At 44.9% G+C, this 15,667-nt stretch overlaps 1 protein-coding gene across 1 annotated transcript; it reads right to left on the minus strand.

Moving 5' to 3' along the window:
• Nucleotides 1-8,316: 8,316 nt before the first annotated feature.
• Nucleotides 8,317-9,156, minus strand: LOC124667507. The gene has a single exon (XM_047204773.1). It carries the CDS (start codon nucleotides 9,119-9,121, stop codon nucleotides 8,432-8,434), a length of 690 nt encoding a protein of 229 aa, XP_047060729.1. The 5' UTR covers nucleotides 9,122-9,156; the 3' UTR covers nucleotides 8,317-8,431.
• Between the last annotated feature and the right edge of the window lie 6,511 nt (nucleotides 9,157-15,667).

Below are 15,667 nucleotides of genomic sequence, written 5' to 3' on the forward strand. Positions count from 1 at the left end.
TTCATCAATAACTAGAACTTGTAGGGTTGAATTAAGCCTAAGCATCCTAAGCAATTATTCATACAAGGTTGCTATCAAGGTTAATTTATCTGGCTGGTGATAGCTAGCTAGGGTTTATAGGTTCTTATAAGCGAGGTTTGATGATGATTCTTTATTTTCTTCAAAAGAATAACTTTTGAAGAACATACTTCTTAGGTAATAAGAAGTATTGCAATTAGGGTTGAGGTTGTCTAGGGTTTGCTTATTTAATTCCCTAAGTAAGGATTGGTTGGTTCCTAAATAGGATGTTTGATAATTATCTAACATTAGTAGGGTTTAGTGGATATGGGATGTGATGTCAATATTAGCATGGTTGCTAATGGAGTTCATCACAATGATGTGATGCTAAATAGGAGTAAATAATGATGATGGCTTTGGTAATAGGATCTAGGGTTTTCACTTGGTTAACCCTACTTGATTATTTAGGTCTGATGAACACATGGGATACCCATATATTAGTGTTAGGTCTTCTACATTTTATGTGGCAAGGCAAGTATTTAGTTGCTACTATGTATCCCTGGATACAAAGTAGTATTATGATCATAAGTTCCAACCTAGGGTTTAGGTTGGAGGTAAATTAAGGTTCTCATGTAATAATAAAGCTAGGTTTCTAAATAAACCTAGGGTTTAGGATTACACATGAAATGATGAGCTCCTAGTTTTCTACCATATGGAACTATGGTTGCAATATTACTATTTAGTTCATAAGTTAGTAACTTCATTAATAAAGTTGAAGTTATTAATGACTTATGAATAAAATAATACTCAATTTGGCTTTTTATTATTTTTAAATAATTTACTAATTAGGGTAATGATTAATTAGGGTTTAAATCCCTTTATTAAGGATTTAACAAATTAACAAATAAAGAAAATTAGTTTTAATGTTTTCTTTATTTTCTTACTGGTTTTTATTTAATTTGAAATTTTTTCCTAATTTTCTGAATTTTAATTGTATTAAGAATTAAAATAAAAGGCTTAATTAACAATTATTAAATAATTGAATTATTATTAAAAATAAAAATTCCATTTTATATTTTTATTGGTTAGAGCTTATCTTTATAAGAATATTGATATCTTATTTATATTTTTCTGAGTTATAACGAATTTTCTATGATTTTATAAAGTTTCAACATTTTTCTGGTTTTTAAACGAAACAGAAAACACTAAAGCTACCCGGTACAGAGCTAACCCTGGTGACTGACTAGTGGGACCATAGCCACGTTGGATGCCACGTGGGCTGACCAAGTCAAAATTAAAACGTGGCTCTGAGCTCCTCTCCGGCGAGGCAGTAGAGGACGGCGTCGACGGCGGAGGGTTCCCGCGGACGTGGGTATAGACTAGTTCGAACCAGCACGCTTCGGTGAACATTATGGTACCAGCGCCGCCCGCTAATGACCACCGGAGCATGGCCGTCGGCGTGGCTCTGCGGCGGCGGGCACGAGTGAACGGCGCGGCGTAGCTACGGAGTGCTAGTCGGTAGAGGGGCTCACCAGGTGCACGACGAGCTTGACGGCGAAGCGAATGGAGCTCGGACGGCGACGAAATCATCCGTGAACCTGGCGGCAGTGGTCGGAGAAATTGGCCAAATTCGCCAGTCCAGGGGCTCCCCATCTTGCACGCTTCGACGAGAAGAACGAGGAGAGGATGGTGGTGCTGGGAGTATCCTCGGCGAGGCTCAGGGATGCCTTAATCGCCGACGGTGAACGAAAGCCGGCGAGCTAGGGTTTCATCGTTGGGGAAGAATGGAGCAGAGAGAGGAAAAATGGAGGGCGTCTGGGCGTTTTATATCTGCTCCGCCGTGCGCTGGCGGTCCATATCGGCGGCGGGGACTCGGGACGTGGCGACGTAGGCTCGGTGGCGAGCTCCTGTGCGCCCAGAGGAGAAGACGAAGACGACGACCTCCCACCTCGTCTTTATCCACCGCGAAGGGGTACGGGCTGGTGTTGGGTTGTGTTTTGAGCTGGGCCAGGCTGCTTACTGGGATGTGTTGCTGGGTTGCGGCTGGGCTGCACCATGGGCTGCTGGTGGGCTACACGGCCAGGTATGTCCAGGTAATTCCTTTTCTCTTTTCCTTTCTATTTTTTATTTCCTGTTTTCCTTTTCTATTTTGTATTCTGTTTTAAATCCAATTCAAATTATTTTATACCACTGCAGGTAATTTATACTTTGAACATTTTATGACTAGATAAAGGGCCATTGTATTTCTGAGTTATTCTGGAATAACCATTTAACATAAGTGAGCTTTATTGTAAATTTTGATTAAGCATGATTTTATGCACTATTTTAATTTCCTTTTTCTTGTGTATTAATTTTATTTTGGATGATTATGGTTGATGCTTTCATCTCAAAGTATTTCAGAGATTGTTCTATGGGCTTGGTTTCTATTTGAGGAGTTGGTCACTTACACATGATTTTATGTGAGTACCAATTTATTAGGGGTTTATAGTTTCCATTATAACCCCTTTCTTAGGGTTAATACCATAATTATCTTTGAGAGTATATGAGTAAGTATTGTTTCCATCATGGTTAATCTTAGTTACCAAGATAAATAGTTGATCACTTCACATATGGTCTTAACCATATATTGTAGCACAAGGTTTTTCTTATGTTCAAGCATTGAAGCATAAGATTTATTTGATGTGCAATTCTAGGGTTCATATGCTATTTACCTAATGACACATGGGTTGAATCTTAATGGTGGTTTAAATTTTATTTGTGATAACCCAGGTGATACTCAAACTAGGGTTGAGATTTAATTCTAGGGTGTAGAATTGGGATGACATCATATTGCATTTGTTAGGGTTTACTCTCCTTTATACATGATAAAATGGTTACCTGCTTAATAGTTCATGTGCTCCTTCAATTACTAAGGATTTGAGAATTGGTTCTATCTTATTTCTATTAACTTCTTTTATATCCTTAATCTATTAAGAAAGTAATTAAAGAGGTTGTAGTTTTTTTTTATAGTTAACTTTGGTCATATGAATGGATGGTTTCTCACCATATCAAGTATGGAGTTTTACTCTAAGATTTGCTTAGGTTCTTTAATTTATGAAATATAGATGTGGTAGGATTCTACTTATGATTAGTAATTGAATCACAAGTTAAAGTTGGGATATCAGCCTAGGGTTTCTTACTAGTTACCTCCCAATAATTTCATGTTGTGAATGATACCTTCTTATCCTATTAGGATTTACTTATCCTCACATACCTCAAGAGCATGATCATGGATTAGGCATGATCCACTTGTTCTTAATATCCTTACCTCAAGTTCTTAGGGTTTATGATCATTACTCAATTTATAATGATCAAAGTTTGGCTCCTAAGATATCTCTCATTTAATAGGTTTCCCACTCTCAAGATCAAGTGTTGTCTTGATCAATTAAATATATACTTTCTTTTATAGTTTCTTGAATGAGCATGGTTATGGTTGTCTCAATTATCTTGAGTATAATACCATAGGTTGAGCTCTCTTATTTAGGAACAGTTATTCTAGGGTTTATGGTGTACTCCTAATATCTCCTTAGGTATCTAGGCTAAGGGTCCATTTGTCTAGCTTAATTGGGTTAGTCTTAAATAGGTAAAACTAAGATTGGTATGAGTGGTCTCTCTCTTATTTGGGAAAGGACTTTAATACTAACCTAAATTTAGGCTCCATAGAAATTGATATGATCACCATTATCTATGTTTCACATAAATGTTGTCTCTCTCTAAGGAATGTTTTGAATAATACTCTAGGGTTCCTCTTAAAGATGATGATTTGAATACTTGGATGTATATCCAAGGTTTAGCTCCAGGTTTGTTATTGCTTCTCTAATAAATAATATAAAACTCTCACCTCTCTAGGTTTGATGTATAATAATATGGAATAGAGAAGGATATATATTTATAGAGTTTACCTCCTTGTCTTATTTCCATGAATGAAGTGAAATGGATACCATGAGGTTCATGGTAAGATCAAGGATTAGTTTAGGACATGAAAGGGATAAGTCAATAATGGTTTCTCCATTTTATTGTTACTTGATTTGCAATTGAATTGATGTTCCAATGCTAAGACAATGATTACCATACTATAATCTTTTATAAGGTCAAGCATTTGATCATTGAGTAAAGTGTTGTTGTGTTGATTATTAGTTCCATTTGATCTAACCCCTTAGATCAAATCATCTCTACCCAAAACAAGATTTTCACAAAGTCACATTGAGGTTTATAGCGCTTGACTTGATGAGCTACTTCAATTCCACCAAGGTCAAGTGAAACTTCGATTCATGTGACTGTTTTACTTTAAAGCGCGAAAATTCCCCAGATTTTCTATGCATGAATGCAATGCACACATCTGTTTCCTCTATTTTTGTAACCCCAATACCTGGGATATTACAGCATCCCCAAGTTTAGACTTTTCACTCTTCTTGATCATATTGTATCATCCTCCTCTCTTGACCCTTGAAAACTTCCTCCACACCAAACTCAAAACAAACTCATTAGAGGGTCAGTGCATAATTCATATATTCAGAGGTGACATAATCATTCTTAACACTTCTGGACATTGCACAAAGCTACTGAAAGTTAATGGAACAAAGAAATCCATCAAACATAGCAAAACAGGAAATGCGAAATAAAAGGCAGAATCTATCAAAATAGAACACTCCGTAAAGACGAATTTTTAAGAGGCACCAGACTTGCTCAGATGAAAATGCCCAAATTGAATGAAAGTTGCGTACATATCTGAGTATCACGCACGTAAATTGGCAGATTTTTATAAATTTTGTACAGGGACTACTGCTCAAATTCGTGATAGAAAGAAATCTGTTCCTGCGCAGTAATCCAAATCTAGTATTGACTTTACTATCAAAGACTTTACTTAGCACAACAATGCAATAAAATAAAGATAAGGAGAGGTTGCTACAGTAATAACAACTTCCAAGACTCAAATATAAAATAAAAGTGCAGAAGTAAAATAATGGGTTGTCTCCCATAATCGCTTTTCTTTAACGCCTTTCAGCTAGGCGCAGAAAGTGTAAATCAAGTATTGTCAAGAGATGAAGCATCAACAGAGGGGTTTGGAGTTTTCTCAACTATGAATTTTATCTTATCTATGTAAGTTTCAGAGGCTCCTTTTTCATTATTCTTAGGCTTACTATCCTCATCAAACAAATTTTCAGGAACAAGCCAACCATAGTTATTTTCTCGAGCTTCATGCATTCCTAGGAGCTTGCAAGGTATTGATGTCTTAATCTCCCCACCATCATTAACATTATTAGTGTACTTTATTCAATCTTTTTCCATTTTTTCAAGGGTACTAGCAAAGTTGGTATAAGAGCCAAGCATCTTGTATTTAATAAAGACCTTTGTAACCTCTCTTGCTACACCACCAAATTCTTTAAGAAGGGTTTCTAAGATAAAAATCTTTATTTTCTCCTTCCTCCATATCACAGAGTGTAAGAAACATGTGTTGAATTATAGGATTGAGATTAACAAATTTAGTTTCCAACATGTGTACTAAAGAAGCGACAGCAATTTCATAAGTAGGAGCAAGTTCTACCAAGTGTCTATCTTCAAAATCTTCAGCTGTACTAACATGGGTGAAAAAATCTTCTATATTATCTCTTCCAATTATAGACCCTCGTCCTGCCGGTATGTCTTTCAGAGTGAACTTAGGAGGAAACATGATGAAATAAACAAAAGGTAAATAAAGTAAATGCAAGTAACTATTTTTTTTATGTTTTTAATATAGAGAACAAGACAGTAAATAAAGTAAAACTAGCAACTAATTTTTTTGTATTTTTGATATAGGAGCAAACAAAGCAGTAAATACAGTAAAGTAAAGCAAGACAAAAACAAAGTAAAGAGATTGGATGTGGGAGACTCCCCTTGCAGCGTGTCTTGATCTCCCCGGCAACGGCGCCACAAAAAGAGCTTGATGCGTGCGATCGACACGTCCGTTGGGAACCCCAAGAGGAAGGTGTGATGCGTACAGTAGCAAGTTTTCCCTCAGAAAGAAACCAAGGTTTATCGAACCAGTAGGAGCCAAGAAGCACGTTGAAGGTTGATGGTGGCGGAGTGTAGTGCGGCGCAACACCAGGGATTCCGGCACCAACGTGGAACCTACACAACACAATTAAAGTACTTTGCCCCAACGTAACAGTGAGGTTGTCAATCTCACCGGCTTGCTGTAAACAAAGGATTAGATGTATAGTGTGGATGATGATGGGTGTTTGCGAAGAACAGTAAAGAACAATTGCGATAGATTGTATTTCAGATGTAAAGAATAGGACCGGGGTCCACAGTTCACTAGTGGTGTCTCTCCCATAAGATAAACGGATGTTGGGTGAACAAATTACGGTTGGGCAATTGACAAATAAAGAAGGCATAACAATGCACATACATATATCATGATGAGTACTATGAGATTTAATCAGGGCATTATGACAAAGTACATAGACCGCTATCCAAGCATGCATCTATGCCTAAAAAGTCCACCTTCGAGGTTATCATCCGAACCCCTCCAGTATTAAGTTGCAAACAACAGACAATTGCATTAAGTATGGTGCGTAATGTAATCAACACAAATATCCTTAGACAAAGCATCGATGTTTTATCCCTAGTGGCAACAACACATCCACAACCTTAGAACTTTCTGTCACTGTCCCTGATTTAATGGAGGCATGAACCCACTATCGAGCATAAATACTCCCTCTTGGAGTCACAGGTATCAACTTGGCTAGAGCCTCTACTAGCAACGGAGAGCATGCAAGAACATAAATAACATATATGATAGATTGATAATCAACTTGATATAGTATTCAATATTCATCGGATCCCAACAAACACAACATGTAGGATTACAAATAGATGATCTTGATCATGATAGGCAGCTCACAAGATCTAACATGATAGCACAATGAGGAGAAGACAACCATGTAGCTACTGCTATGGACCCATAGTCCAGGGGTGAACTACTCACACATCGATTCGGAGGCGATCATGGCGATGAAGAGACCTCCGGGAGATGATTCCCCTCTCCGGCAGGGTGCCGGAGGCGATCTCCTGAATCCCCCGAGATGGGATTGGCAGCGGCGGCGTCTCTGGAAGGTTTTCCCTATCGTGGCTCTCGGTACTAGGGGTTTCGCGACGAAGGCTTTAAGTAGGCGGAAGGGCAGGTCAAGGGGCGTCACGGGGGCCCCGCACGCTAGGGCCGCGCGGGCCCCCTCTAGGCCGCGCCGCCCTAGTGTGGCGGCGCCCCGTGGCCCCACTTCGTGACTCCTTCGGTCTTCCGGAAGCTTCGTGTAAAAATAGGCCCCCGGGCGTTGATTTCGTCCAATTTCGAGAATATTTCCTTACTAGGATTTCGAAACCAAAAACAGCAGAAAACAACGAAGCTGGCTCTTCAGCATCTCGTCAATAGGTTAGTGCCGGAAAATGCATAATAATGACATATAATGTGTATAAAACATGTGAGTATCATCATAAAAGTAGCATGGAACATAAGAAATTATAGATACGTTTGGGACGTATCACTCCACCACGGCGGCCCCTGCCCCGGCCCCGGGGGCACCCAGGGCCGCGGCCTCGACCGCCTCGCCGGCCACCAGGACCCGCCATGGACTTCCTCGCGGGCCTGGCTGCGTCGTAAGAAGAGCTAGGCGGCGCTACGGTGGAGCTTGTGGCGGCTAGGGTTTGTTTGGAGGAGTGGATGAGGAAGAAGAACGCGCCCTCTTTATATAGGCCGGAGGCAGGCGATGGTCGCAGGACGCGTGGCGTCGCCATTAACGTTGTTGGCGGAGGTAGACGGCGACCGCTCGGCAGCCGAGGCATCGCCATTAACGTAGTGCAGACTGCCGAAGCGACGCAGCGGCGCCAGTCGGCGCGCGCGCTTGAGAAGACGCATCGACGCAGGATCGCTTCCAGGCAGGCCCGACGAAACGTCCGCCAGACGCGAGCGGACACTTTGCGCGTCCGTGCAGCATCCGCAGAGACGCATCCGAAGCGCACATTTGAGACAGGTTTGCATCACCGCGGACGGTCCGATCACTTTGCGTCACCCCGCTAGAGGTGGCACCAAACGCATTTTTCGGTCCGGTGGATGCAAATGATCGCTCAGGATCCGTTTACGTCGCGCCGCTGGAGATGCCCTCAGTATCAAGAATCAACGTGTATCAACTGAATTTATCAACAACCAGTAGGTAAATCGTTCCATCATTAATTGTACGGACCAAGCAGAAGATGATTACACATGGCTATTGCAAGACCAGTTTAAACAGCTTAAACTATTACTTGCTAACGGAAGAACACACTGGTCACTCCTCGAGTTACTGAACTACTCCTACTGTACAATTTTGTTTGAAGGTTAAACGCTAAACTACAACATAAGGTGGCCCGGCCAGCCCGATGATCACTCGACGGGGAACATGACCTCGTTGGTGCGGAGCGGCGGGAGCGTTGGCGTCCTTGGCGGGTTATACCGGGAGAACAAGTAGGGTCCCGTGACGACATGCCCGTCCTTCTCCAGCGCGGCCTTTAGCCTCGCTGCCCTCTCCGCCACCACCTTCTCCCCAGTGAGCCCTGCGAACTTGACCACCCCGTACTTCCGCTCCCCCACCTCCCGCAGCACCACCCGCTCGTCCGTCGGCCGCGGCGTCTCCTCCACCTTGGTGTAATTGGACGGCAGCAGGACCTGCATCGTTACCTTCCCAGAATGTCTATCCCGCCCCTCGCCCGTGATCACCGGCGCTGTCATGGAGATTGCCTCTGCCTCGCCGCCGCTGGAGGAGGTGATTACCGGTGCTTTCATGGCGGTCGCTTCTGCATTGCCGCCGTTGGACGAGGTTATCACGGGTACTGCCATGGCGATCTTCTTGGGCTTGGTGTAGTGCGGCTTGCCGAAGGCGCCGATGTAGTCTGCAAGAATCTCGAGCCCGCCGTCGCGACCGCGTTTCATATCCTTGGAGAGGTATGTCACCTCGGCACTGACGCACGGCGGGTACTTGCGGATCTCGTAGCCGTTGCCGGTGTGGAGCACCTCGTGCTTGGGCGTGTCCACCGTGATCTTCCCGAAGATGATCTTGCCTATCGTCAAACCCATGGTAAGCAGAGCCTTTGATCAGCTGGTGATGGACTCGTTGTTGGAGTGTTGGTTTGGCTTGGTGACTCTGGGTTTAAGAAGCCGCGAGAGATTCTGACGAGTGGACGAGGTGGAAGCGTGAGCTGCGCCACATGTTGCTCCACGCACGCGCTTCGTTTTTGGGACATTCTTTCGAGGAATTTTCCTCCCCTCCGGCGTTTCCTTCCTTCCTCCTTCCGTTCAGCTACTCCTCCGTTTCCCAACAATTAGTGTATACAGCTCATAACAGTATGTACAATAAAACCTACTTAGGTGAAAACTTAAGATCTTTGATCGAGCGACGACAGTGCTGGTGCACTGTTTCCTTATTGGAGGCGTCGCTTTTGGAGAGTCTGTATTTCAGGTGTTGTCTTGGTGGTGAATGTATTGCTGTTGCTAGGCCTAGAATATTGACGGGACTTTTATTTCTTAGTTTTCTTTTTTCCTTTTTTCGCTGTGTGCATCCGTACTGCCATTAGGGTATTGCGTTGTTGCAGAGGCTGAGTGTAATTGGTATCTTCTGATATTAATATATTCCCTTTATCGAAAAACGGTGACTCTAAGAGATCAACTGTTATATATTTTAGCTAGGTTGGAGGAAAAAGAAGTGGAGAAAAACTAAATGGGCTCTCATAAAAGAGCTAACTCTATAACATGCCGCGAGACATTTTGTGAGAGTGAATGATAGGCCATATATCACTACTAAAGTAGTAGTTTTTTGTATCTCTCTAATATACGTATTGACTATAAGATTAGTTACATCATATGGCAGTGTGCTAGAGCCAGCAGACAACACAGAAGCCCTTCAAAACTAGTCGTATCAGTTCTACAGTAAAGTCTTCACGCCAATGGCTAATGTGCATGGTTCACAGTACGGTTTTACGATACTACGGTAGCAGATCGATACATATCGTGATAATGTCTTACTCGTATCCTGATATGTATCGTGATATTTTTAATATCCTAGTATAAAAGCGATACTGTGCGATCCCAAAAAAATATATGCTAAAAGAATATAAACCCAACGGTGTGGCAAGCTAAAGAATAGAAGTTGTACCAATTGTCAAGCATACCTGGTATTTTGTTTTGCGTGGTCTTAGTTATTTATGCTTGTATTACGCGTTGGATGAATTAACCCATATTTATATTATTTATATACATCATTTACATGACAAGATTCTATGAAAGACATGGAATATACCCAAAATTCAAATTTATTATTAAATATAAATTTATTTCATATATATTATTGATACATCTATTTTTCTAAAAAAAAATCTTATAGTATCGTGATACTACGATACAATACTACAAAAAAAAATTGTCTACTATCTCGATATTGATAACCTTACTAATGTGGACTATTAGAGCAAGTATAAAAAGACCTAGTCACCAAACTGTAAGGATTTAACTACTATGTTTGTGCTTAGTTGGATGCGGGAGAAGGTAAATGGGTTCTCATGTAAGAGCAGGTCTAACAGACCCCGTAAAAGGGGCAAACCCGTATAATAACCGCCGGTTTGAGGGTTTGGGCTCTACCCGGCCGTCTAGCACGCCCCGTAAAAATGGCCCCCGAATCGTTTTTTGCTGTTTTCGAGTACGGGGCGGGTCCTCGCCCCCTACTTGTGCGGGGTGGGAGCGCGGATAGTGGGCGAAGCCAGTATCCCAATTCCGAAAGCGCGCGCGGACATTTCAGTTCCCCCCACCCGTTTTCCCCCGCGCGCCGCCGCCACCACCCGCGCGCCGCCGCCGCAATCCGTCAGATCCGTGCCCCTCCGCCGTCCGCCCAGCCTCGTCGAGGTTCTTCGACGCCCGTCGCACCTCCGCCGCACCCCCGCCGAAGTTCCGCGTCCCTCCGCGCGCGCCGCCCGCCCTCCCGCCGTGGTCTTCTCCGCCGGTGAGTATTCCGCCGCGTTCTTCTTCGTTGCCGCCGGTAAATTGGTCGGATTTGGGGCTGATGTATGGTACACCGTGGTAGATGGCTTCGGAGGATGTGCACATGGCGGATTTGGACGCGACGTCCACCGATTGGTCGTCGTCGGATTCCGACGGTTCGGATATCGACGAGCTGCTCAACGACGATGAGACGGAGATGATGCTGCTCCTGTTCGGCTTGAAGCAAACGGAGGACCGCATGAAGCTGCTGGATCAGCGGAAAGGATCCGTGATGGGGCAATTTATGTGAATGGTGTGTTGGTTCTAATATGCAATTTGTCAAAAAACCCTGTTTTGAGGGGTTGAAAACTCGGACGAGCTAGCAGACCCCGTATCCCACCCCGTAAAACAGAATATATTCTGTTTTACGGGGTGGGATACGGGGTCTGCTAGCTCGTCCGAGTTTTCGGCCGGCGAAAAGTGAATACAGGGCCCTCTACTCGCGTTTTAAGGGGCGAAAAAATACGGGGCCTGTTAGACATGCTCTAAGAGTGAGCTCTAGCACGTGCTTCTAGGCACATTGTAAGAGTGAGAAATGAGCCATATATTAGTAAAGTAGTATATTTTTGTACCTAGCTACTCCAATCGTATAACCTAAAATTAGAAGAAAAAAAACAAAAAGTGTCTGAGTTTATCCGTTTAGATCTCGGGAGGACACAAATGGACCCGTGCACCCAACAGTTGGGCGCATTTTTCTCATAATATTGCATTATAAATAATATACATATGCGGACGAAAAAAATGACATAAGATCATTAAATAATTATACAAAATGCAAATCCTAGCAAGGGTTTGCATCGTAGGTGGCCCACACGGTGTCATCCTCATTTTGCGCCGTAGGGATCGAGCAGGATATCCATGTTTGTGTCCCCCTCTTCGATCATTCCGTATCGTTAGTGAAAGTGCATATTGCCTCTAATTGTGTATTTTTTGCAATTAATGAAAATTTATATGAACTAATATTTTCATTGTGTTTTATAGGAAGGAACCTTCCACATGTAGCCATGAAAGGTGAGATATACATTGAGTATTGGCATCAAGAAGAGTAGATGTATGGTGAATAAAACATACAAGGTTGACCAATATGAAGAGCAAAGGTTGAATTCCAGTTTAACTCATGAAACATAAATAATGTACCATGTGGGATTAAGTGATCTCCTTATATGGTAAGCATTTATCAATTGTGCTTTGTGAGCAAACACTTGATCTACATGCTTTGTTTTTTGTATGTGGGTTAGGTAAGTTTCATGGGCATGCATCAAATTAAAGGAAGTTTCTAACCAGACCATAATAGGATGTCATGAAGTGTTGATGGCTATAAAGGTTGATAAGTGGAAGTTCAACATGATCATCTTGAGAAGATCATGCTTGAAGCTTATACCATACATATGATGATAATGGGAATGTGAATATGTGCTTTAGTCAACATGTCACGTAGTGGTTTAGAGAGTGGATTTGGTGATCAGGGGGGTACGTGAGCACCCCCTAGATACCGTTGGATTGCCTTTGAGATTCTGCCATCCCACTTTCTGAACTAACGGCGTTGCCATCCCACTGAAACGCTCGAGCTGGACGTATCCTGGCCGCGAGATGCCCCACGAGCTCCCGTTGACCCGGACTGCCGCTGCCTCCTCTCTCCATCGTGGACGCGCCCAACGCGGCGAGGGACGCGACCGCCGCCGCCCCGCACCTCCCGAGTGTTGGGATTGACGTCCTCCACAACCGCGATGGGGAGCCAGCGGCCGGCGAGCCATGGCGGTGACGGAGCGGCCGGCGAGCCATGGCGACGAAGGAGCGGCCGGCGAGCCCGCAGCGCAGACGCCCGCGGTGGAGCTCATCGTGCAACTCGCATTAGCACATGCTCCTGCCCGTTCTCCGTCGCGGGTGAGGCAACCATCAACGCGGTGGCCCTAGGTAGCAATCGCTCTAAAAAATCTTATCTACTCCCTCCGATCCGGAAAAAGTGTCCGGCGGGTGATTTTACGAAAACAACCTTGCATTTGCCTTTTCCACGCCCCGCACTCCGTGTCCTACCAAACCAGCAACCGCACGCCCGCAGTCGATTCCGTCTGCGATTTTTCCCCACCCGCAAAGCAGAGAAGCTCCACCGTGCGTGGCTCGATCTACCAGTCCGGCCAACTCTAAAGAATCCGGGCCGGGGAGAAAGGCGGGAGGACGGCGACGGAGCAGCGGAGCGCGGCACCGCCGGCGCGAATGGAGGCCGAGGTGGAAGAGGACCTGCTTGGCGACGGAGCAGCGGAGCGCGGCAGCGCCGATGCTAATGGAGGCCGAGGTGGAAGAGGACCAGCCGCTTGGAGAGCGTGCGCGCGGATCTTCTTAGCAAGGCGACGGCGACGGAGGGGGATGCGAGTTGGAGGCGGAGGAGCGCGGCGCCGGTGCGTGGAAGGATGCTCCGCGCATGGCTGTGGTGGAATTGGCAAGATCCAGTCAAACTGATGGGCAAGTTTCACGATCTTTGAAGGGTGTAAATGTAAAACGCAACTGTGCTAATTGCCCGACTCTTTTTTCGGATCGGAGGGAGTATTCATTTGCATTTCACGAATGGAAGCCCGCATCAATCACACAATTACCGCATCCAATCTGGCCGGCCACTCCCGTGCACATTGCGGCCCCTGCCGCACGCGCGCGCGAGCCCCGACCATGTGCCTCATCGAGCAAGCTCGACCGGCCCCGACCCTGCGCTACCTCGAGCAGCCTCGACCGTCCCCTCGTTCCTTGGCCCTCTCCATCCCAGCTCGAGCAGCCTCGACCAACCGCGACAGCTACCTTCAACTGAATTGCTGGCCGCGCCGCGCGCCATATGTGTTCTCCAAATCAGGATCGGCAGCAGTCCGGGTCAATCGAATCGGCGTTGTGCGTGGCCACGATGGACAAGTGCGAGCTAAAATCGAGCCCGCGGGGGGCGCTATGCTGGTCGGCTCATGGTCAAAGCAGTCGAGCTCGAGCGCTCACATAGGACGGACCCGCTCCAGCCACCAACGACCCAATCTCTGGATGGATCCCGACGCGTACGCGGCGCCGGCGACCGGCCTCCCGTCCTGGAGCGTGGCTGGCGGCTGTCTCTGTGGTGGTCTGGAGAGGGGAGCACGGCGGCGCGCTCCGCCCCGATTTGTGCCGCTCCGGCGTGGTCCAGCGGCAGCAGAGGAGGCCAGGTTGGAGCGGGCAGCTGACGAGGCCGCGTTCCTGACGAGGGGTTGGTGGAGGAAATGGGGTGAGGGGTTGGTGGAGCGGCTAATGGTCACCAGATAAGGGAAACGTGTTCTGGGTCTCTGGCTAACGGCGTTAGACACGTGTCGAGTAGTCAGGGGGTGCTCACGTACCCCCCTGATCACCGGGCTTCATCCGTAGTGGTTTATGTGGGAGAAGAATTGTGAGTCTTCACCAACAAACAATGATCAAGTGAAGCATCCAAGTATGAAGGATGCAAAAATCTTCATCAAATCAATAGTCTTACTATCAAGAGTGGATTTTGGTTGAGTGTCTTTGTCACATCGTCAGAGAGTCCTTTACATAGTTTATATCTCCATATCTTTTTGTTCTCTTGGTGTTTCTGTCTGTGAGGTTCTTCAACTTGTTTTAGTCTTTCCAACAAGTCATAGTTCATCTTTTTTGTACACATGGCCTATCGCCTTTGGTTTTGTAGGTTTTGCTGGTTTGCCACTTAAAGAGAGTTCAAAATTTTATATTTTGGGCCATACCCTCTCTTGCTAATTATCGGGATTTTCAAAAATACCCCGTTCTCAAAATCATAATTCCTATGCTCAAGTTATCACATTTTTGGTATTTGCGGTTCATGCTTTTTCTCTTTGGATGCATCTATTGCTCAGCCGGCTCAAGTCTAGTGCCTTTGGGTGCAGCCTTGCTAGAAGCCAGCTAGCCGACTTCCCGGCTTCATATCGGCTCCAGTCCAGCTGACTGGCTCTAGTTAGGCTTGTGGACTTCGCTCTCTAGCATCTCCCGGCTAGCAAGCCGACCGGTAGCACTCAGTTGGATCCCAGTTGACAGTTTTCTTTGGAGCTTTATATACTCCTTTTTCCCAATGAGTTTTGAGGGTTCTTGTGCAAGTTTTATCTCCTTCAATTTAATCTTTGAAAGCTTGCTTCGTCTCCCAATCCATTCTATGATTTTTGCATCCTTTCTGAAGAAAAGAGTAAGAAGATCTAGATCTATGTTTTCACCAATTTATTTCCCTTCTATGTGAGGGGATGCTTTGGGGTCTAGATCTTAGATTCATTAGTTGGCCTCCTCCATTATTTTTCATAGACAATTACTCCCTAGCATTTGTTGCTTTGATTGGACTTGAGAGTGAATTATTTGAGCATCATTGGTGGCCTTTCTTTGAATTCATTGCATAGGTTTGAGATCTTCAGTTTGATTTAATCGAGTGAGAGCCCGAGAGCTTGCTACTCTTGGAGGGTGACCTCCCGAGATGGCTTCGTGGTTGGTGCCGTGGTGACCTCTTTGGGGCAGACTATGAATAGGCCAGGGCTTTACCCTTCATGGGATTTATGAAGAGGTTGTGGAGATTCCCTAGTATTGTAGGGTGAAGAAAAGGCTAACCATAAGAAGGAT

This window comes from Lolium rigidum, chromosome 6, assembly GCF_022539505.1.
Source record: "Lolium rigidum isolate FL_2022 chromosome 6, APGP_CSIRO_Lrig_0.1, whole genome shotgun sequence".
NCBI lineage: Eukaryota > Viridiplantae > Streptophyta > Magnoliopsida > Poales > Poaceae > Lolium > Lolium rigidum.